Here is a 21,427-nt window from a genome sequence, read left to right on the forward strand (position 1 = left end):
ACGGCACTCACCTGACACGGAGGCAGGGAGAACAGCCTGGCTCACCAGTCCCTGCTGAAGCAAACTCTGATCGAACTGGCCCGTGAGAACCGAGTTGTTCATGACGAACACGCTGGGGTCGGTGGGGGACGGGCTGAGCAGGCCAGCGGGCGGGAGCGCTTCCGACGGGCTGCGGGTCACGGGCTTTCTGGCTTTCTTCGGGTCTGGTTTGTAATGAAACTGCATATGCGTCTTCCTTCGCCCAGACGTCCGGAACCGCAGCTCACAATGTGGACACTTGAAAGGCTTCGCTCCCGTGTGCAGGCGCATGTGCACTTTCAGGCTTCCCTTCGTAGAAAAGGCGTTGCTGCAGACGTGACAGCTGAAGAGCTTCTGACCTGCAAACAGCCGAGAGTCGCCATTATGTGCCCGCCACTGTCAGCGCCGAGCCCACGGCCCAAGTGCCCCCGAGTTCCCCTCTGTCCTGCAGGCTGCTGTGGACGGGCCGGGGGGCTGCCGGGCCATGGAAACGCAAGCTCAGCACACGTTTACACACGTAGGTCCGTCTTTCCACCACACTTGGCGTGTGCGGTCCTAGAGCAGTGCACCACTGAAGCTGGCGTGGAGCTGAGCGAAGGACAGTGTGACAACGCCTCGGCCCTCGGCACAGCCACTTCTCTGACTCACGTCTCATCCCTTCACTTCCTTTTTTGCAGAGGGGGCACCCAAGATGCCAGCACAGGTAGGAGCTGCCTTGAAGCACGTGCTCCGGGCTCACAGACCCATTGCTCTAGCACCACAGGCCAGCTCCTGGGACACGGGTTCTCACCCAAGAGCCCTGCCACAAACATGGAGCTGCCCTGGGGAGGCTCAGGAGCAGAGAACATTCCCAGAAACCAACACTGCCTGTGAACAGGGAGGGGCAGGCCAGCGTGCATGCTGGGACAACAGAGGCCCGTTGTCCCCACACTGCTCGGGCCCTGAGACCACGGGTGACTCCAGGATGGAGGCAGCGGCCCTGAGACGTGTCTTTCCCAGCCTCTGCCTCCTGCTCCTAAGTGTGCAGGGAGCCCACACAGGGTCCCGGCAGGCGCCAGGCCCAGGAGTATCGCCGGCCTCCCCGTGGAGTCAATGCCCTAGATGTGGGATCGCAGGGACAGGTGGGCTGGCAGCTCACAGCGCTACTCAGGAGGGACAAGCACCTAGCGGAACGGGAGCAGTGCCCACAGAGGAGATGTGCTGAAGTTCACACATCTGTGTACTTGGTTCCAAATACGAACCCATCAAGAGTCACAGGCCTTCAGATAAACGTGTAAAATTCCATCTGTACTCTATTGGTTATTACTGCTTATAACCAAAAACTAAGACTATAAACTAGTTGGATATTTGTAATCCTACGAATCACGACAAGTCTAACGTTTACTGAGAGTCCCCTTGGCCACGTGTCTAAGGGGCTTAACCCCCAGTGAAGGGGAACTGTCATCAGCCCATTTTCCACACGAGGAACCACAGGCTCAGAGATCAGGCCAGAGCCACGTGGAGACATCACAGAAGCAGGGCCTCCATCTGTGTTAATCAGGACAACTAACCTCCAGGCCCTCAAATCAGATGGAGAAGAGAAAATGGCCATGGAAACTGTATGTGAACTTTTTCCTTTATCAGGTTCCCCCCACATGAAAAGAATCACAGCCTGACAACTGTCATCACATTTGCTAAATCCCCCGTTTTTATACAACCTCAGCAAACCAAATCTCTGTGGCCTAAATGAGGCTCAGAGGCGACCTTTTGGACAAAAGTATTTAAAAGTCTGAGTAAGCACACACCCTAGAACCCCCCTGACACCTAGCCCCTTTCCTCAGTATAATACACACCATGTTCCCCACGTCAGGGTTCAAAAGCCTTTCTCAGTTATTTCTTCGGAGCTCCCGATTTTTATACTTTCTGTGCAAACCACGAAGGCACACATACGGAGCGCTGCCGTGACACACCTGGGGAGCAGGCAGGGGCCTTACCTGTGTGAGTCTTCACGTGGCAGTCTAGGGTGGACTTGACAGTAAAACTCTTCCCACATTCGTCACATTTATACGGCTTCTCTCCGGTGTGGATGCGGACATGCCTGGCCGGACAGCGTTGGCAAATAAGTGTTTTTCTTTTTAAGTTTATACACAAACACAAACAACTTCATGGTTTTAAATTTGTTAACTGTCCATATAAATAAGTTACGTGTTACTATGTAGTGAATACCTTGGCCAAGCAGAACTTTTAAGCTTCACTCTATATAAAAAACACCATAAACAAATCTAAAAGACAACAAAAATATTTGCAAGACGGATGAAATAGGGCTGAGTTCCTTAAAAACCACAGAGCTTGCACAAATCAGCGATAAGACAAGAACTACCACGCAGACACGAGCAGGGAAGAGGACAGCATAGCCAAAGCCTTAGGACAGGCATTGCCCGCACTGAGAACCGAGCGCGCAGAGGCGCAAACTGAAGTGACAAGACTTCTTCTCCCCCATCAGTGTGACGACGCTGTTGGCTGGTGGTCTGGGACGGGCCTTCCCTTCACGCATCAGAGAGAAATAAGCACAAGCATCCACAGGAAAAGCACTTTCTAACATGCACTCCGAATGAGCTTTAAAAAGTAAGCCCGGAAATTTGTACCAGCTTCAAGCTGTAACTCAAGAAAGAACCACCGCTGAAGTGCCCCAGACTCAGAAACACCCCCCCCCCACCCCCTCACCCCCGACTGCAAGGACAGCGACCAGAGGGCACAGAGGCGGTGTGCCCACCTGACCAGGTCGCTGGGCTTCTTGAAGCTCTTGGGGCAGTAGGAGCAGCAGTTGGGGTACTTGGGCTCGGCCTCCAGCTCCGCCTGCCGGTCCTTCACCTCGCTGATGCGGTCCTTCTCTGCAGCCGACTGCACCAGGACGCGTTCCGACACAGTGGCGCTTTCCTGCGGCGGGATCTTGGCCAACTGCGCCGTCTCCTCCTCGGTGAAAGTGATGACCTCGGGACGGGCCTTCCTGGACGCACTTCTTTCTGTGTTGTCTTCCTCTTCCTCCATACACATATCTAAAGAAAAGGGTCAAGCCTCATCAACGATTAGGTTCCAACAGGGCAAGGAAGTTACCACGAACCAGCGCGTAAGGTTCGAGTTCGCTGGCTCCACAGAGCTGCTTCTGAGACGGTAAAGGGAGTTTCCTGCCACTGTTCTACTGAGACCCGAGCATGGTCACGGGCAAGAGTGCGCCAGCGAAGGACGCGCCTTAGGGGGCCTGAGGGGGCTGCTCACTGACACAGAGACGCTGTGATGCAAGAGCCTCTTCCCATGGCTGTCAACCCTGAAGTGAGCTCTGACATTCTCAATGTCCGCACAAGCCACCATATTCATCAACACAGACATCCGTTTGTTCACATGGACAAGAAATGAATTATCATCAAATGAAGGAAATCAGCAGCACGAAAGAGGAGAGCAAATCCCTAACTCAGCAGACAGGCCCCGAGTAAGAAGACTTAAGGAAAAAGCAACTTTATATCTCTGTTTCTGTATTCTGTCACTGAAATGCGAGAATATATTCACAGGATTAAATACAAGAATAAGCTGCGATTAACATGTAAAAGAAGGAAGCTAAGTTGGCTGGGAGGCCTTGCTGCACAGATGTCTAAAATAATTTTTAAGAAAACCACAACAGAAACACTAACTAGCAAAGTGGACAATGGCTCAGACCAAATTTGTGGATCAAAAAAGAACTGGGTGATTTCTCCCAGGATACAGGAGAAAAAGGTGGCAGGGGCAGGAAAGAGGGGAGAGAAGGGGAGAGGGGGCCGGAGGGAGGCGGGGCGAGCAGGAGAGCTGTGGAGGGGAGCGCCATTTAGTCGGAATTCCAGAAAAAGAAAATAGGATGACTTGGAATTCCACATCTTGCCAATAAACTGGCAAGGTTTGGAGGCAGCAGGTTATAGACGCTGGCCCTACAAGACTGGTGAGTATGGAGATAACTGCATTAAACATCTGAAAGTAACCAAGAACGCAATCAGAACAGCTAAGGTCATAAGGAAAAAGGTCAGTGACATGGAGCCCAGCAAACAGAAGACACAAAACAAGACGGCGGAGTTAGGCCAGGTGGGCTTCTGTCCCAGCAAAGGTGAAGGATCCACCCTCTACCACACGGCGCCAGGTGCGGGGGAAAGAAATCCGCGCACAGAAATCAGTGACTTCTTCTCTATGGGCAGGAGATTCGCACGAGGCTTTTGTTCCCAGCAGCCCAAAGCAGAACGCCAGGACGTGCAGTCACGTGTACGGGGCGCAGCGCGGGTGGTGGAGCCCCCCGGACCCCGGGCCCGTCCTGGCGGCACTGACCTGAGGCATCACGTGCCCTGTCAACTGACGGGAAGGAATGTCCGCACTACACTTAGAGGTCACTTCCATCAGCCGATCAGCTAACTCTGCAAGCTAGAGGGTTCTAGAAATAATATGTGGATGGCCTATATTTTTTTAATTCATTGTAAGGAAAAGAGTTATTATTTTCTTTCTTTTTGTATTACATTAAATCACATGACAAGAAAAAAAATGGAAATAAAAGGCAGGAGATTTGATTCTGGGTGGTGAACACAATGCAATATACAGATGATGTATTATAGAATTGTATGCTTTAAACCTGCATAATTTTATTAACCAATGTCACCCAGGTAAATTTAATAAAATTTTTTTAAAAATTAATTTTAAGAAATCCACATAAAGGCTTTCCTAGGTACTATCAATTGAAAACTTGGAGCTACTGACTAAGCATAACAGGTCAGGTTCATCAATATTCAGAATTATCTACTGAAGAAATGGGAGGAACAGCTGCAATGGAGAAGTCAGTTTTGTTATCTTAAGGGAGACCAGGCACATTTTAAAGACGTATTCCCCAAAATGTGAGAGAATGGCGCGCTGCCCTGGACCCAGCAGCGCAGACATGCAGACGGGGAGTAAGCCATCGGGGAGGGGGCGAGGGACTGATCACCGTGAGTGCAGCCTCCACGCTCAGGGTCACCCCCAGACAGCGAATGTGGCTCACGGTGCTGCCACCGCCCCGTCGAGCCCTGTGCCACATGTTCCAACCAGCACAGCTCACGCTGTGTGCGGACTGACATCAGATAAACACTAGGTGCTGTGCGCTGGCGTCACACGTGAAAATGCATGTTCCCAGCACTGTGACTCACTGTGGAGCTTGCTAAACAGAAATCATCTGCTATGTACAAAAGGATAAGCACAAAAGCACACTCTCAGGGTCTCCACCTCACTTGCTGTGGGCATTCGGCCAATGAGCTTCTCTGAGGTCTGGCTGGCTCGTGTCCAAGGCAAGAGTAAACTACCCAGTGTTCCATGCAATTAAGTGAGATGGTCTAAGTGGTGAGCACAGGTCTGTGGAGGCCTAGAGCACTCCGGCGACGCTGTGCCTCTTACCGTGAACGACCAGATGAAAGCTCCACATCCATCAACAGAAGTTATGTGATAAAATATGACAGAACCCCACGGAGCCCTCTGAACTGGTGCAGACCCACGTTTAACAATGTCAGCTACATGTACAATCAACTCGGGACGGGAACTGAATGGCCCACGCGGTGCCGAGAGCAGACAGCCAGACCTTCTGTGGTGGGACACTGAGGCTTCCGTCTACACCAGGTGTGCCCATGCAAGGGGGTGGGCTGTGTTATGGCACAGGCTGGCGTTCTGGGGTGTGGGGACTAGTGACATGAGGAGTCATCTGCCCGCCTCTCTGACTCGGTTCTGCCAAGAGCATGCATTGCTTTCACAATCAGAAAATAAAATCAATAACTTTTAAAAGTGATTTCCGTGGTAACGTATCACTCAGCGAGCGTCATCCCCAAGCGGACAGTACCTCCTCCCCCGTCTGCTGCTCCAGCTGCTGGTGCCGCGGAGGTGACCGTCTGGTGCCTCCTCATGTGCTTCTTACAGTGAACGGTGGTCCGGAAACCCTGCTCACAGAACGGACACTTGTACGGCTTCAAGCTCAAGTGTGTCGCCATGTGCCTGGTGAGGCTGCCATTGGTCGTGAACGAAGCACTGCAAACACTGCAGCTGAACGCCTTCACTCCTACCACAATGGAAACAAGGCAAAATATGTACTTTGCTACCTTAAAACCACGTCGTCAAAAGCTGACAAAGGTACAGTCAATAAACCACAGGATTAAAGGGCGTTTCCCTGCTGCGGCCGTCTGGTTTTAGGGGCTGATTGCTGCAAGAACACAGAAACCAAGAGCGTGTCTTACTACATCCACGAGTGGAGTCCCAGGGCCTCTCCCTAAACAGTTTTTTGCATTTAAACAGGCAACATGTTTGTGGATTCGACCCTAGAAATGTTTTCTCAAACCATGTTTTTTCACATTCCCATAGCGAATGACAGATGAGGCCCTAAGGAATAGCCTGCAATGCCCCCAAGCAGCTTTATTTTCTGACGCAAAGACCCTCGAGGTCTCCACTGGGCTGATGACACACAGGCAAGCTAAGAGGGTGTCTTCTTCCAGCCTCTGTCTTTCTTCACAGAGTGGCCACCTTGACTTTCTAAAGGAAAAGCTGATCAAGCCACTGCTCCCTGGAAAAGTTGAACATGGATTCTCTCTGCTACGGTTACACTGCCTCCTTGGCGGGGCCTTCGAAGCATATAACCTCTCTCACCGCCAACACCGCTGCCCCACCGTCACCTCATGCGCTAGTCCACAAAGCCTCTCCTAGTTCTGTTTGTGTTCTTAAGCAGTACACCTTGGTGTGCAAATAAAGCCTTATACAGAACACAGATCGATATGAAACAGGTATATTAATATAGCGTTAAGTAAATATATTAAATGTATTAAACACATAAAAGTGGTACATTTAAAATATATTTAATTGCAAATTATATACCATATTTCCCCATGTATAAGACACTCCCAGGTATAAGACGCACTTTAATATTGGGGCCCGAAATTTCAAAAAAAATGCATTACATAAAGTTATTGAATTCAAGTTTTATGCATCATAAAATTCATAGAACTCCTCATTACTTAGGGGAAATGCAAGTAAAAAAACCTCCAACCACTGTATAAGACGCACCCAGCTTTTAGACCCCAAATTTTTCGTAAAAGGGTGTGTCTTACACATGGGGAAATACGGTATCTCATAAATATACTTAAAAACTCTTACAACTGAATAATGAGAATATAAATAATCTAACTGTAAACAGCACAGGATTAGAACAGAATTTCTCAGTAAGCTCTGAAACGATGCTCAACAGCATTTATCGTTAGAGAAGCAACTTAAATCCACAGTTAGATCCACTTCACACTCATAGGGACGGTCGTAACAAAAGCGACAGGAGTAAGCGCTGTCGCTTATGGGGCCCTCTTACATGGCTGGGGGACAAGGGAAACGGTGCAGCCGCGTGGAAAACAGCTTGGTCAACTCGAAGGTTTAAACAGAGTTACCACAGGACCCAGCCATCGCACTCCTAGTAGAGAAATGAAGACACGTCCACAAAGGCTTGTGTGCAGATGTTCACAGCAGGACTACAAGAGCCGAAAAATGGGAACGACTCGAATGCCCAGAAACTGATGGATAGATAATAAAGCGTGGCCCGCCCCTGCAGGGGGACCGCTGGGCTGTAAAACGAATGAAGCTCTGATCCAGGCGAGTGCGTGGATGAGCCCTGAACGGGGCCGAGTGCAAGAAGCCAGTGACAAGGGCCACATGTTGTGATCCCATTTATGTGAAGTGTCCAGAACAGGCACGCCCACAGAGACAGGAAGGAGGTCAGTGGTCGCCTGGGGCCGGGGCGCAAAGAGGAAATCGGGGTGACCACTGACGGGCACAGTGTCCTTCAGGCGTGAGAGTGTCCTAGAACTGACCACACAATCTCCAGTGCAAGGCGGATACTGACCTGTGTGCGTCTTCTCGTGGGACTTGAGGACCCCAGAGGAGACGAAGCCGCGCCCGCAGAGCTTGCACTTGTAGGGCTTCTCCCCCGTGTGCGACCGCACGTGCTGCTTCAGGTGGCTGGACTTCTTAAAGCCCTTGTTGCAATAGTCACACCTGGAAAAACACGGGAGAACACAGACCACGTGAATTCACAGCACAACTATAGATGTGACATCTGGGAATGACAAGAAGCAAGCAGCCCCGCCCACGGTCAGGAACAATCACTGTTCTAGGAGCTGCATGTGCTTGCCAACATTTAAAAGAGTATAAAATACGAGGTGTGATCAAAATATATGGTGAATGCTGCTGATGAGCGCCATCCAATGGAAAAGCAGGATCTTCAATATGGGAAGCGGCGCATCAAACCTCAGTAACAGTGTGTGACAAGTTCCAGCTTGTTGGGTGCAGTCAGTCGGGTGTGAGCTACGGTTGAGAGAAGGTGTGTTTTAAAGTGTGCTGTAAATCATCCTCCATCATGACAATGCTGTGTGTCACACATCGCTTCTGGTATACGGCAATTTCTGTCAAATAAAAACATGACGGTGGGTCCTCATCCACCTTGTTCACCGGATCTGGCACCGTGCGACCTCTGGCTCTTCCCAAAGTCAAAATGATTCAGGACATCGAGGCAGCCACGACAGCACAAATAAAGACACTCACGAAAGAGGACTTCCAAAACTGCTTCAGAAAGTGGCAAGAATGATGGCATAAGTGTGTTCATAGCGAGGGGGAATATTTTGAGGGGATTAATGGCAATGTGCCTTTTACTGTAGTAAAATTTTTTAATTTAAACATTCACCGTATTTTTTTATCACAACTTGTATTAGCAATAATAATCGGTTACAGCAAATTCTGCTCAGAGTATTTGTAGTGTTAAACACAGTTTATTATTTCTAAACAAGTAAATCCTACAGTTATTCCCCAGCAGGCGTAATATTTGATTCAGTAGGAACTCTTCTTTAAACTTAAGAAGAAAATGTACTAAGTCAGTAAGACACTGTGAATGCGTCCTTTGCTTCCGGGTCAGAGTCACTTCTGAGTCTAGACACTTAGAGATGCCAATTCATATGTCCTCCTGATTTATAAAATACTTTAAAAAACAGAAAACAGGTTTTACTGGAGCTATTCTGAATCTATAATTATGCAGTAGTATTTTTCCCTCAGTTGTTATAGAATCCATTAAAATTATTTTAAGGAAAAAAATAGTTATAAATTTCAAAATTCTTATTCACGTATTATTAAAAAGCCAAAAAAAAAAAAAACAAGAAAGATGTAGAAAGCTTATTCCATTCCAGCTCCCTGATTTTTCCATTTCCAAGTTTCAATCTGTGGTAGGAAGTGAGTGAAGTTCTGAACCATAATCTCCGACACCAGGTACGGGCAGAGATGGGCTGACTGCTCTAGTGCCCACACTACGCTGGAGGCGATGGAAGGCAAATGCGGTTGGACTTCCCCTCGGACATGCAGCTGTGCCTTAGTGGGTCATCTAGTAAACATGGAAAAGCAAGCAAGCAGCATCGCCAGCTGGGTTTTAGACAGATAATTCTGCAGATGAAATGGGACTGACTCTATCCACATGGCAGCAGAAGAAAATAATCTATTTGCAGAACTAAGTTCCACCAAACCATCTGATATTTGCTGAGAAAGGTTCTCTAATTAGGAAAGCAAACTGTTTCAAATCGTCACATCTATCAATTAAAATGGCACTGGCAGCACTGTGGGAAAACAGCCACCGTTGGGGAGCAGTCTGAGAGCAGACCTTGCAGACTCACGGCCGGGCCCCTGCCAAGCTCTCCCACCATGGGGGAACCACGCTCCAGCCACGCCGAGATGGGACCCCCCCCTCCCCGCCTGTGCAATGCCACTTTCTCTCTCCTCAGGGGCTACGCCTGCCTGCTGTGCTGGCCAGTTATTCTTCCAATGCGTTCAACAACCCAAATTATAGGAGCTAACGCTAAGGGCAAACTCGCTACAGAGAACCTCCATGCCAGGAGGTGTGCTCCTCAAGAGATGAGGTACGCTGTCGAGCCCCAGTGGGCTTCTGCAGTGCGTTTGCCTGGGAGTCACATCTCCAGGGAAGCTGGCTAGTCCCCACTTTTGTCATACTTATGGGACAAAAAGTCATAATGAAAGCACGTGTGCAGTAAGATTACAGGCGCCGTGTTTTGACCGTCTTGGGGGAGGAGCCCGAGCTCCGAGCGAAGCCGGTGGAAGCTCCAGGCCCTCTCCTCACAGAAGCACAGGGCGCACGGTGTCTCTCAGGGCTCGTCCGCCCCCTCGCTCAGCGCTGAGGGGAGCGCCCAAGGTGTGATCTGAGCCCCTTCGCTCATGTACAGACACGTCCCGGGCCTTTAAACAGGGGGCTATTTACTGACAACCTCTGGGCGTGTCCTCCCAGCCTGGCCTCTGCCCTGAACCCCTAAATGGCACTGGCAGCACTGTGGGGAACCTAACTGCCCGTCCGCTCAAGTACGGACCCTCACGGCGCGACGCCAGCTCTCGATACTGACACCAACACAGGCCCCCCTGAGGCTGTCTTCCCGTTTCCAGGGACGGCAATTCCATCCTGCTGGCTTGTCCTATCAGCCGTCCCTAACTCTTCTCTTTCTCTCACGGCTTCACCTGTAGTAACTCCTGTAGGTTCTACCCTCTAAACGATGCAGAATTTGCAATCAGGCAGCAGCTGCCTTTCCAGCGGGCTAACATACGGTCCGCAGCAACGCTGACCCACGTGCAACCGCTAGTTTATTTTGCTTACCATCTTTTCCCGCTAGACTGTGAACACCGTGAGGACTGAGGGTTTTTCTTGTTTTGCCCCAGCGCTCAGCACATAACACGTTCTCAGTGAGAGTTGAATGAATGAATGGTGCAAGGCTAGGAGCCCGACGCCCAGGAAGTGTCACAAACGGCTCACGAGGAGACATTAACCTCACTTCAACGGCCAATGCAAATCCCAAATTAAACACTAGCGAACAAATACTCATTCACCTAACGGAAGTGTGAATAAAATGTTAGGAGAGCCCCAGAAATCCTGAAGCCCATCTATGTGTCCCCTCAGAGTCCACAGACCCTTCTCCCTGCCAATTAAGGACCTCTTCTCTAGTACAGGTTGGAATTTGCAAATCCATGAAGCCCTCAGGATAACACACTTCTGAAGGTCAAGAACCTAACATATAAGAACACTGGTTCAAGGTAGTGGAGGTCTCGTTTGAAAAACAAATCCCCTGAAAATAAAACAAAGGAGTTATTTGGCCTCTGAAGAATCATGTGTTTCACACTGGCAAAACTTACCCATTTTTAAAAATTTTAATTAAGACCACTCATTTGAGGTTATATAGTTCATGTATTTTTTAAGAGTAACTATAAAGTAAGGAGGTTTGTTGGTTTTTTTTTTTGGTTAAGTGGCTCTGGAAAAATTATTAAAGTTTCAATAGTATTTTAAGTAATAAAATTATTAAAATGTTATAAACCCCAGACTGTCTCTATAAAGACAATAGTCACTTTGTTATGACACACGTACTCATACGTAGCTGGATAAAAACACACATACTGTCTTCGCCATAAATGCCCATGTCCCAGAAGGAGCTGTGATAGGAGCCCCGTGTGTTCTTCCTACCAGTGTTCCCAGCGTGCAGAGCAGGACATGGTCCCCTGAGGGCACTCAGCACACACACTGCTGGACGGATGGAGAATGAGCCGACGAGTGAATTTTAAAAACTCTGAACTCACGTTGTACCTGGGTTGTCACATATAAAGCACAGAAGAGCCTTGGACAAAAGGCACAACGTAAACTGAAGTTATTTCTGAAACCATAACGATGGCTTCTACTGGTGACAGGAAGCCGCGGCACCCACGTCTCGGCCCTGTCACTTGTCAGCTGTAGACGTTTAGCAAGTTACTTTCTTGTGTACCAGATCTTTCATTTATGAGGGGGGGATGACAGTGCAACCTATTTATGAGCTGTGGGAGCACCGCACTGCAAAGCCCCGTCCCGGCAGAGGCCCAGCTCGGTCCCGGGAGCCGGTGCCCGTCAAGCTGTGTGAGCAGCTGTCTGTCTACCTGTAAGAGCGCCGGCTCTGGTCCTCGCTGTCCTCCAGGAACTGGGGACGTGGCGCCTGCAGGTCCAACTCCTCTTGGGATGACTCTTGAATCAAAGGAGTTGTCTGAAATTTAACAGAAGTATAAAGCAGACTACTTGACTATCTATGAATAAATACAGAACTAACAACCAAAGATAATAACATTTACAAATACGGATTTAAAAGGGAGACTCCTCGGGTAGTTGACTGCAATCTACTGGGCCAGATGAATAATAAAAATCACTTACAGTGATTTATTAAATAATATTTATTTTATTTCCTATTAACTTACTTGAACACAAAGTTTAATCAAGCATGAAACTGATCTTTCCATATTCTTTATCTTAATAAATAAAATGTGCTCGTCTCTTACTGAGAGTGAGTAAACATCCTACTTTCTGCGAATACTAAGCCTGCTCGCGTGTTGCAAAACCCCCAGGCGGGGAGGGGAGCATGCTCTTCACCCCAGGCAGCAGCCTCCAGGGAGCAGGCCCACCAGCCACCAACAGTGGCTTTTAAAGCGAGAGAACAACTGATTGGCCAATCATTGTCGTAACTATTGAAAATTTTCCAAAAATGGAAAAACTAAAATCAAAACTTGTCTTTAAGTTGACAGAGATCAAATTTTTAAATTATGTATTTAAACATTCATTCTTAATATGTCAGCATTCATTATAGTTTCATCCTAACACATTTAAGATTGCACACATAAAAATGTTTGGTTTTGTGACTAAAGCAACATAATATCCTTCCTAAGTTATTACACAACACTCTATTGAACTTCCTGATGTTTAACCAAAAAGTAAAGCCACATGATGGTAATGAAATCCTTAAGTAAAATTGAAATGTTTTTAGGGAAAAAGAAAGCACTATATGCTAAACATTTCAGTTTTCACAGGGGCTGCAATAATCTCAAAGTTGTAAGAAGTTACCAAGGCTTCTTAAGCAGGCAAGTTCTCAGTGCTTACAGTGAAGGACGCAAGAGCCTCCTGAGTGAGGACAAGGGCCCCTGTGTGAGTACTCACGACGGTGATGGGGTCGGAGCCAGGCACCTGCAGCAGGTTCTGCTGCTGGAAGCTCGTGGACAGGGCTTGCGACTCCAGTGTGCTCGAGTCTTGTAACTGTTGGACAGGTGGAAACTGGGTCTGCTGATTGTATGTATCTGTCACCGTAAAACCTAAAACAGAGAATGTGAGTTCCACAAAAAAATATTAAAGACACACAAAAAAAGTAAAAGAAAAAAGTTGGTTTTATAAGAAAAGATGTTTAAAAGAGCACTTCTACTTTCTGAGTTAGAATCAGGATTGGTTCTTATCAGCAGGCTCTAAAAGTTTCTGCCAACAGGAGACAGCTGTGCTCAGCACACATCCTTGCTTTGTGGACTTACAGACCAGCCATAAACACCCAGTTACCCCTAAGTCCCAATTTCTATTCTATCCCCTTTCTTGGCTAGAAACTATACTTAGAATGGTTTTGAAGGTGGCCTTCCGAAAAATGTGAGTCCACAAAATAGAGCTCTCGCTCTCTCTCTCTCTCCCTCTCTCTCTCTCTCTCTCTCTCTCTCTCTCTCTCTCTCTCTCTCTCTCTCTCGTTCTCTCTCTCTCTCGTTCTCTCTCTGTCTCTTTCTCCATGCAAAGTTATTCGAAACCATAAATGTCAGAAGCGCCTAAAAGAAACATCTCAAGTACAGCTCACAACAGCCCTGCCTGGGACCCCCACTGACCCTGAGACAAGCCAGCCGGTTCGAAGGACTGCTGTGGGGGGGCCTGCTCGTCAAACTGGTCCATGTGCCCCGGGAGAGCATGCTGTGCAGCCACAAACCTATCTGAAGACAAGAATGCAGAGAGAGGGGAGACTCATAAATGGAGGGTTATTTCCGATCTACCACCCTGTTCAAAGGGTACTTCAGCGAGTTGTCAACTATCAGCCTCCGTATTTTGAAAGGACGGTGGCAGGCACCTTTTATATATATGACATATGGTTAAGGCTTTACCTTTGTACTTGCAGAATATCACTTCAGTTTATCCAAAAACGTAGACGTTCTTTTAAAAAGCAATATGCTAAATGCAGTTACATTCAGCAAGTATTTAAAATCTCTTAGATGTGCACTGTTCTACGTAAGAGAGGATCAAAACCACAAAGTCCTGCTCCTGACCCAACGCGCTGGGGGCAGCCACAGCGCAGCGCAGAGGCGGCGAGCTGCTAGCGCGCCTGGCCGAGAAGCAGCCCGAGCGACGCAGGTCAGCGGCATCACTAAGCTCGCTGTCCACAGTCATGCTGCTTTTTTTTGGTAGCAACTCTATGGACGAAGGAAGCAGTGTGCTGGATAGGGCCCTCCACTCGCTGCAGGCCGGTGACTGAGTCTGCAGGCCTGAGTGGCTGGGACAGAGTGGAACGGACTCACGGGTGCACACACGGGAAGTGACGGGCATTCGAAACGCAGGCAGGGCAAAAGCAGGTCGAGGAACAGGTCCTGTTTTTCTAATTCCATATGCATATCGCACGCTCTCTCTCGACACATGCAGAGCACACAGTGTGACAGTCAGAGGCGGGGACACCAGTAGGGACTGCAGTGAGTACGAAGGGCCGGGACACTGTATGGAGAGTTCTAGAAGTTAAAACTCCTGACACACATACCTTCGTCTGCTTCCAGAGGTGGGTCTGTCAACTGCTGACTGAGCCCGGGGTCTTCTGTCCCCACGACGTGCTGCGGCTCCAGGTCCAGCATGGATGCAGGGTTTGCCGTCACGGTGTCAGCCGTCTGCTGCAGCTCCGGGCTGCCCATGTCCACGGGCACCTGCGTGGACACGGACACGCCCTGCTGGCCCCCGGTGCTGTCATCCATTGAGGCGGCCTGCGGATGCTGCTGGAGCTGCTGCGCAAGCTCGTATCTTCAAAACAACCACCGGAAATTCCTCAAGTTAGGTTCCGTGGACAATTACCAGCACAGAATGCTGCTGTGCAAGCTGCAATTCATTCATGATTAACACTCTTACTATTAAATAATAATACATTGTTATGCCACATTTTTATCTTCAATGTCCCCATTTTGAAGTCACATTAGATCTGTTAACATTTCTGAAGGGACACTGGGTTGCTTTCGTGCTCTCAGATGACAGAAACATGAAGGCAGCAAATGGGGGACGAAGGAAAACACACACCAGAATGTCTAAGTTAAAGAAATTTAAAAGATGCCACCTGCTTCAAAGTACAACTGCCCCCGCTCCAATTCTGCAGTGAGTGAGTTTCAGAAAAGGAGCTGCATGAAACAAGGAGGTGCCTGGAGAGGCTGATTTCAGTATCAAAAATGGACTTGCTGTCCAGACAGGGGAACAAATCCCCTGACCTGCTGTCTCTCAGCCTGGGGGTGCAGGCACCACATGTGACCGACTGTCCGCTGTGTTACAGGACGCAGACCAGCAGGCGGACGGCCTCTCTGATTTTCTGCAAGATCATCATTCACGTTAATGTTGCTTTTACTATAGAGTCTGTCCCATACGTTTTCATCAAGGTCCACAATTTCTCTTTTACAGAGAAAAACTAACAATGAATTCAATGAATAAATCAAAGAACTTAAAAAAACAGCTCAGTCATCTGACTACCAGGCTGCACAGTGTCTGAGGCATGAGTGACCGGCCCCACAAGACATCACAGGCAGACCCACACAGGTTCACCACATGTCTGACTCCAGAATTTTATCAATCTGCCAACTCGGAACTGCATTCTTAGCTCCAAACAAAATCTTTTCATTTTCTGGTATGAAAAATGGTCCATCCTCATGAAGTTTCAGTGAGGAAGAGGGAACAAAAATGTAATAAAAATTAGCAGGAATGAGAAGAGGCGCTGTCACAGGTCACCGTCACGGCGCCTGTGCAGTGACGCCTGGAGCTCACGCGTCTTCTCCGCTGCTCCTCGATGGGGGACAAAGGCGTCTTGCAGGATAATGTGGGGCTCGTTTTCTGCGTTTGCTGGGGTGTTTTTTCAATGCCTTTCACTACAGTAACCTTTAATACCTGTTTTCAATATAAGTGTTATGGTATTTTAGAAACTCCCAACACTTCGAACAAAGGGATGAATACCTGAACCCACTGTGTGCCCGCAGGCAGGTTCACAGTACACACAACCTGTGAGAGAAACACCCAGTGCTGCAGTATGACAGACCTACCAGTCTGTATTGTCACCTCGAAGCTATACGTTCATCTCCTAAACTAACAGGCACCTGTGCCTGAGCACGACCCACGACAAGCGGTGGCCGATGTGACACTGCACCTAATAGAGGTGACCCAGCTAAGAGCAGCTGGCCTACTTCCCGGAGATTATAGCAGTGGCCATGCAGTCCCTAGAAAGGGTTACACCTGGACGTCCCAGTCCCCCACAAAACTGCTGTAAAGGCTGCTGGGCAGAGCAGCTTTACCATGCTGCCAAGCAAGACGGCGCCCGGCTCCACCCCGCACAGGGCACCCTCAGGCTCCCTGCCCCAGCTGCTCGCCAGAGCCTCTATGCACCCAGCGAGTCCCCGTTCCTGCATGCACGTGAAGCATGAGATCACCTCAAAAATGCAGCAACGCAGAACTGGATGTAACTGTCAGGAGTCCCCTCTGCTGACACCACCAATATCCTACTCCCTAAATGGTTTCAAGAAGCATTAGACTTCTCGGCTAAGTAATCAACTGTGCCAGTCAGGAAAGTCAACCCTGTCCCGTGTGCATGGGCATCCAGTGGGTCGTACCAAGACAACTACTTCTCACTGTTAACTTCTTCCAACATCTAGGGTTTGGTGTTGTAGGGGATGTCCAGGCAGAGACGTCTGGGTTAAAACACTGTTGCAACGTAAATGTTCAGAGGCAGAAGGCGTAATCATCTTTTAAGGTAGGCCCAGAGACTCTCATTTTCAAAGTCTCCCGGGAGGGGTCCCCTCATCTAGGCTTTCTGTTACAACATGGAACTCTGTGGCTTCACAGAAATGCCCTCTGAGTCAGAGATGTCTGTCTGCAGGGGCTCTGAGCATCCCCTCCCTGCAGACATGAGAGAACACATTAACCATGTAAAACTGTACGTTAGCTTTGATGGTGGATTTCTGTGGGTGCTAACACACATGTTCTTTAAAGGCAGCAACACAGAGTAATTACCATCCAGATACACTAATGACATGCCCAGAAATCCCAGGGTGACTAAGATTTTCTTTTTTGAACTCTTCGCTACCTAATTATACTAGATATAGTCTACTCAGCGCTCCATCTATTATTGACTATCAGTTTTTAAAGAGAGCTGACAAAGCATTTAAGGCCAATATAGGCTACACTTCCGTATTCTATTAAAAAATCAAAATAAAAAATAGACAATATCTATGGTTCTCAACAGATCCTCAGAAACAGATACAGAAGTGTCTTTAGCCCATATACCTCAAGCTAGAAGTAACAATATAGGAATCGAAGACAATTATTTCTTAAAAACACTCTCCGCCACCATGTGGGAATTGTAAGGGTTATTAAAAGGCGACCATCAGAACGATACCTACCTATGGGTTTTCATGTGCTTTTTGCAGTTTAGTGAGGTCTTAAATGTTTTCTGGCAATAGGGACACATGTAGGGACGCAGATCATTATGGATACCCATATGCCTCCGTAAGCTGCCACCAGTGGTGAAAGCTCCGTTACACAGCAGACACTTGAAAGATTTTAGTCCAGTGTGCGTCCGGACGTGTGCTTTGAGCACTCCTGCAGAGACAAAGCCTCTTCCACACTGAGGACATTTAAAAGGCTTTTCACCTGTGTGTGATCTAGAAAACATAAACATTTTCATCAATGAGCAAGCTTCTGACACTTTAGTAATCTTTGTAACTCAGAATGCACTCGCATACATCATTTCACTCCATCCTCGCTTCCTAAAGCTATGCAGCAGGACGCAGCCCTCCACGTGCTGCCAGGGAGAACGCCTGAGTCGGCGGGGCCCGAGTGGCCTGGCTGGGGTCACAGGACCAGCACGCCGCCGAGACAGCGGGACCCCAGGCTTCTCTGAGCTCTACACTCTGCTCACGACATCTCACTGCCTCTCGCGGCCAAGGTTCTACTTTCTTTGTTCACTGCTGTCAGCACCAAGAATTAACCTCAACTCTGATAAATACCCTGAAAAACTGTTAAAGAACATACATCTAATGAAACTAGCCAAACACATCTTTGGCATGTCCTAGAAATTGCAAACACTGAAATATAACAGGAGTGGCCATTTCTGGGTAAAATGTTTTAGTCAAGGCACTAAAGAATAAAAATATAACTTACCAATAAATATTTTGGAGTCAAGTGTGACATTTTAAATACCAAAAGCTAACACTAATCATCCTTAATATTTCTATAAATCACCAGATCACTAAATCACTGTAATTATACTATATTTCCATTTCTGAATGTATGTTACCTTACCTGATATGTTGTTTAAGGTGGCAAGATTTTTTATATGCACGATGACAGTATAAACACTTGTATGGTCTATCTGCTTCATTTACAAAATTATTATTAAAATAACTTTGAAAAAACTGGTTTCTTGAAATGGGCTGGATAAGACCTACAAACCAAAAGAAAATCAGGAATAATTTACTGTCAGTGCTACTAAAATAGTTAAATGTCAAAAAGCATCTGTTGTACCCAGAAGTTGAATATTCTGAGGAGTTCAAGTATAGATTCCAACGTGGTAACGAAATGCTACTTTAATGTGTCAGGAGCTGGCAAGTTAAAGAGTACATCTCGGGAAGTGCTTATAAAGTTGGTATAAAATCAACGTTTTCTCAACATGCAGAATACCTACTTTGTCCCAGTCCCTTCCCTTGATTCTAGAGCCGATTTTAATGGATTTCTACGTCTACTTTCTACATGAGCATTTGTTGGCATGGCATTTATACAACTTTATCCAAAATGTAAGCGAATCAGGATTTTAAAACCCTTACTTGTTCAGTATGAAGGTTGCACACTAGGTACTACAATAAACTCAAAACAGAAATGATTCTAACATGATCTTGCATTCTAAAAACAATCAGTGTTTTCACAGGAATTTTATTAAAGGGATATGTGAAAATAGGCAAATTAGTAACTTACATAATAACTTAAATAATTCAGGTTTTACACAGTTTCGATTTTAATAAAGAGTTCCGTTAGTTGACCATGTAACAAACATGTCTGATGGAGCTACTGAGTGATGTGTGCAATTCAGGACAAATGTGCATTTGAACCTTTTGCATCACTTAGTATCCACCTGGAACATTAAGGGGAAGTCACACTGTCGCCTCTGTCTTGGCTGGTCCCCCTCCTTCCAGGACTGTGCGCTGTCCGCCAAGACTCAGGGCTACGCCCACAGCCCCTCGCCTGCCTCAGCTGCACCACTCACTTTATGCCACGATGACTGACAGGCACTGTCTCCCTGACTTTTCCTATGAGCCAGGTCAGAGTCCCCTTCTTTGCCTTAAACCAGCTCTCCCGGCTGTCCACAGGGAACTACCCTCTCTAGTCACACAGGGCAGGCGTTCCAGAACCTTGGCGTTCACCAGTCCTGGACGTCCACTTCTCCAATGTCTCTTACACTCGTCTCAAACAGGGAAACAATGGCACAGTGGAGAGGCCCGGACACTCAGTGCTGAGTCACGTGGCTCATGTGTGAGCCTGGAGTCGACCGACCTGCGCTTCATGCTGCTGGCATCAGAAGGCGGTTTATTTTTCAGAGAATCCAGCACACTCCGTGACCTGTGCAGAATGCACACGGCACAAACCCTGAGCGCTGCCACCCCCGCTACCTCGCACGTTCTCCAGACAAGTCGGCCGTGTCGATGCCACCCCAAGACATTCTCTCCAGGCAGCTCCAAAGCCATTCAGGCATCACGGCGACACCTCGCTTTTCCTCACAACTCCTCTCTCCCGCTCAAAAGAAAAAACTTCCGTAATTCAGTCCACACACCACGTTCTCCGACACATGTGCTGAACCTGTAAAAGGGCCACCTGTGGACCCAGACTCACACTCTCCACCCCGCACGGCTCGTGGCAGACACTCAGCGAGGCCCCGCCGGCACCCAGTGGCTGCTCTACTCGCCCTTCTCGCATCTGACGGAAAAGCTGGGATCCTGACAGCACCGCGTCAAAGCCCCCAGCGGCCTCCTCTCGAGAACGTACTGACACGGCTGCCAGGCGGACCCTCCAGCGCGGGCTGGCGTGCTCTCCACCTGTCCACTCGGCCACCCGCCTAGTCCATGGCGCTGTCCTGTCCCTCTATACCCCGTGCGCTCGCTGTTCTCCGAACAAGCCCCCACTCCCCTCGCCACGCTGTGACTTATCTCTAGCTCAGCACCTGTCATTGCTGGTATCTGTCCCACACCCCACTGGCCACAGCTTCTTGAGACTGGGACCCTTCCCATGGTCACGGACACAGTCCTGTGCCCACATAGCACCTGCCAAGTAGGACACGTAAATACAACCGAATAAACGAAGGCCTCTGTTCTCGGTATCTAGACAATCCGGGGGGAACGGAAGCATGCACAAATTCAAACCAAGGTCGTTCGCTCAGTCTCACGGTCAGCCTTGATTGGGCATCTACTGGGCTCAGGAAACCATGTTAGGGTCTATGAAGAAAACAGAAAACTAATGTGAATATTCTCCCAAATGGCAACGGAAGAGAGTGACGCCTCTGGTCACTACGAGGCGTGGGAAACGAGAATTCAGACGCTCCCCGCGGAAGGCAGCAGGGAGCGCACCACACAGCACAGCTACTTGGAGCTTCATGCAAACAGACCCAGTAACTATTAGCATAAAGGCACCGCCTGATGAAAATCGTGAGCGCCAAATAATATCTGATAAGCCGCTTTGTTGCTCTTATTGAACTAAGTGGAATGCCTGGTTTCTAGGAAATACACTAATAAAGAAATTTTTGAATTCTCCTCCCGCAACTAAAATGAACTGTGAATATGTGAGCAATTAGTTTTATCTGCTTTATCAGACAAGATATACATTAAAAAGCAACAAGAAGGAAAAACAGGAAATTGAAACAATGTTAAGCAATTAAGTTATATAAATTCATGGAAGTAGGTAAAACTAATGAAATTCGCAAGGTAATTTTTCGATAAAGTAAAAGCCTGTCTCACAGGGGAGAAAATAAGGTACTTCACAAATAAGAAAACATATTGTTTTTGCCATTTCCCACACCTATAAAGAATATATGCCTGGGGTTCGGGGAGTGGGGTGGGTTAGCTGTTCAAATGCTTACCAACTCATCGGGCGGGGAGTCAGTCAATGAAATTAGGGTTTCTGGGGCTTTCGTCCCCAGTGCTCTGCAGCGCAGGCCTGATTGTGTGGTCACACAGGAGCAGTCAGGCCGGGGACGCCTCCAGGCTGAGGCCGCACCTGACCTGGCACCTTGCGACAGACAACCAGCCG

At 48.2% G+C, this 21,427-nt stretch overlaps 1 protein-coding gene across 2 annotated transcripts in view; it reads right to left on the reverse strand.

Annotated features, from left to right (window-relative positions):
- ZNF236 (zinc finger protein 236) overlaps positions 1-21,427 on the reverse strand; it is a 171,076-nt gene that overhangs the window by 20,047 nt on the left and 129,602 nt on the right. For both annotated transcript variants that reach the window (XM_019643364.1, XM_019643366.1), the window contains exons 12-22: positions 18,437-18,578; positions 17,536-17,796; positions 14,655-14,908; positions 13,741-13,842; positions 13,043-13,194; positions 11,998-12,101; positions 7,901-8,052; positions 5,867-6,082; positions 2,771-3,053; positions 1,992-2,095; positions 12-377 (exon numbers count right to left, since the gene is read on the reverse strand). In XM_019643364.1, coding sequence (XP_019498909.1) covers positions 12-377; positions 1,992-2,095; positions 2,771-3,053; positions 5,867-6,082; positions 7,901-8,052; positions 11,998-12,101; positions 13,043-13,194; positions 13,741-13,842; positions 14,655-14,908; positions 17,536-17,796; positions 18,437-18,578 — 2,136 coding nt within the window. The remainder of the gene's footprint in view (positions 1-11; positions 378-1,991; positions 2,096-2,770; positions 3,054-5,866; positions 6,083-7,900; positions 8,053-11,997; positions 12,102-13,042; positions 13,195-13,740; positions 13,843-14,654; positions 14,909-17,535; positions 17,797-18,436; positions 18,579-21,427) is intronic.

This window comes from Hipposideros armiger, unplaced genomic scaffold (genome assembly GCF_001890085.2).
Source record: "Hipposideros armiger isolate ML-2016 unplaced genomic scaffold, ASM189008v1 scaffold_77, whole genome shotgun sequence".
Taxonomy (NCBI): domain Eukaryota; kingdom Metazoa; phylum Chordata; class Mammalia; order Chiroptera; family Hipposideridae; genus Hipposideros; species Hipposideros armiger.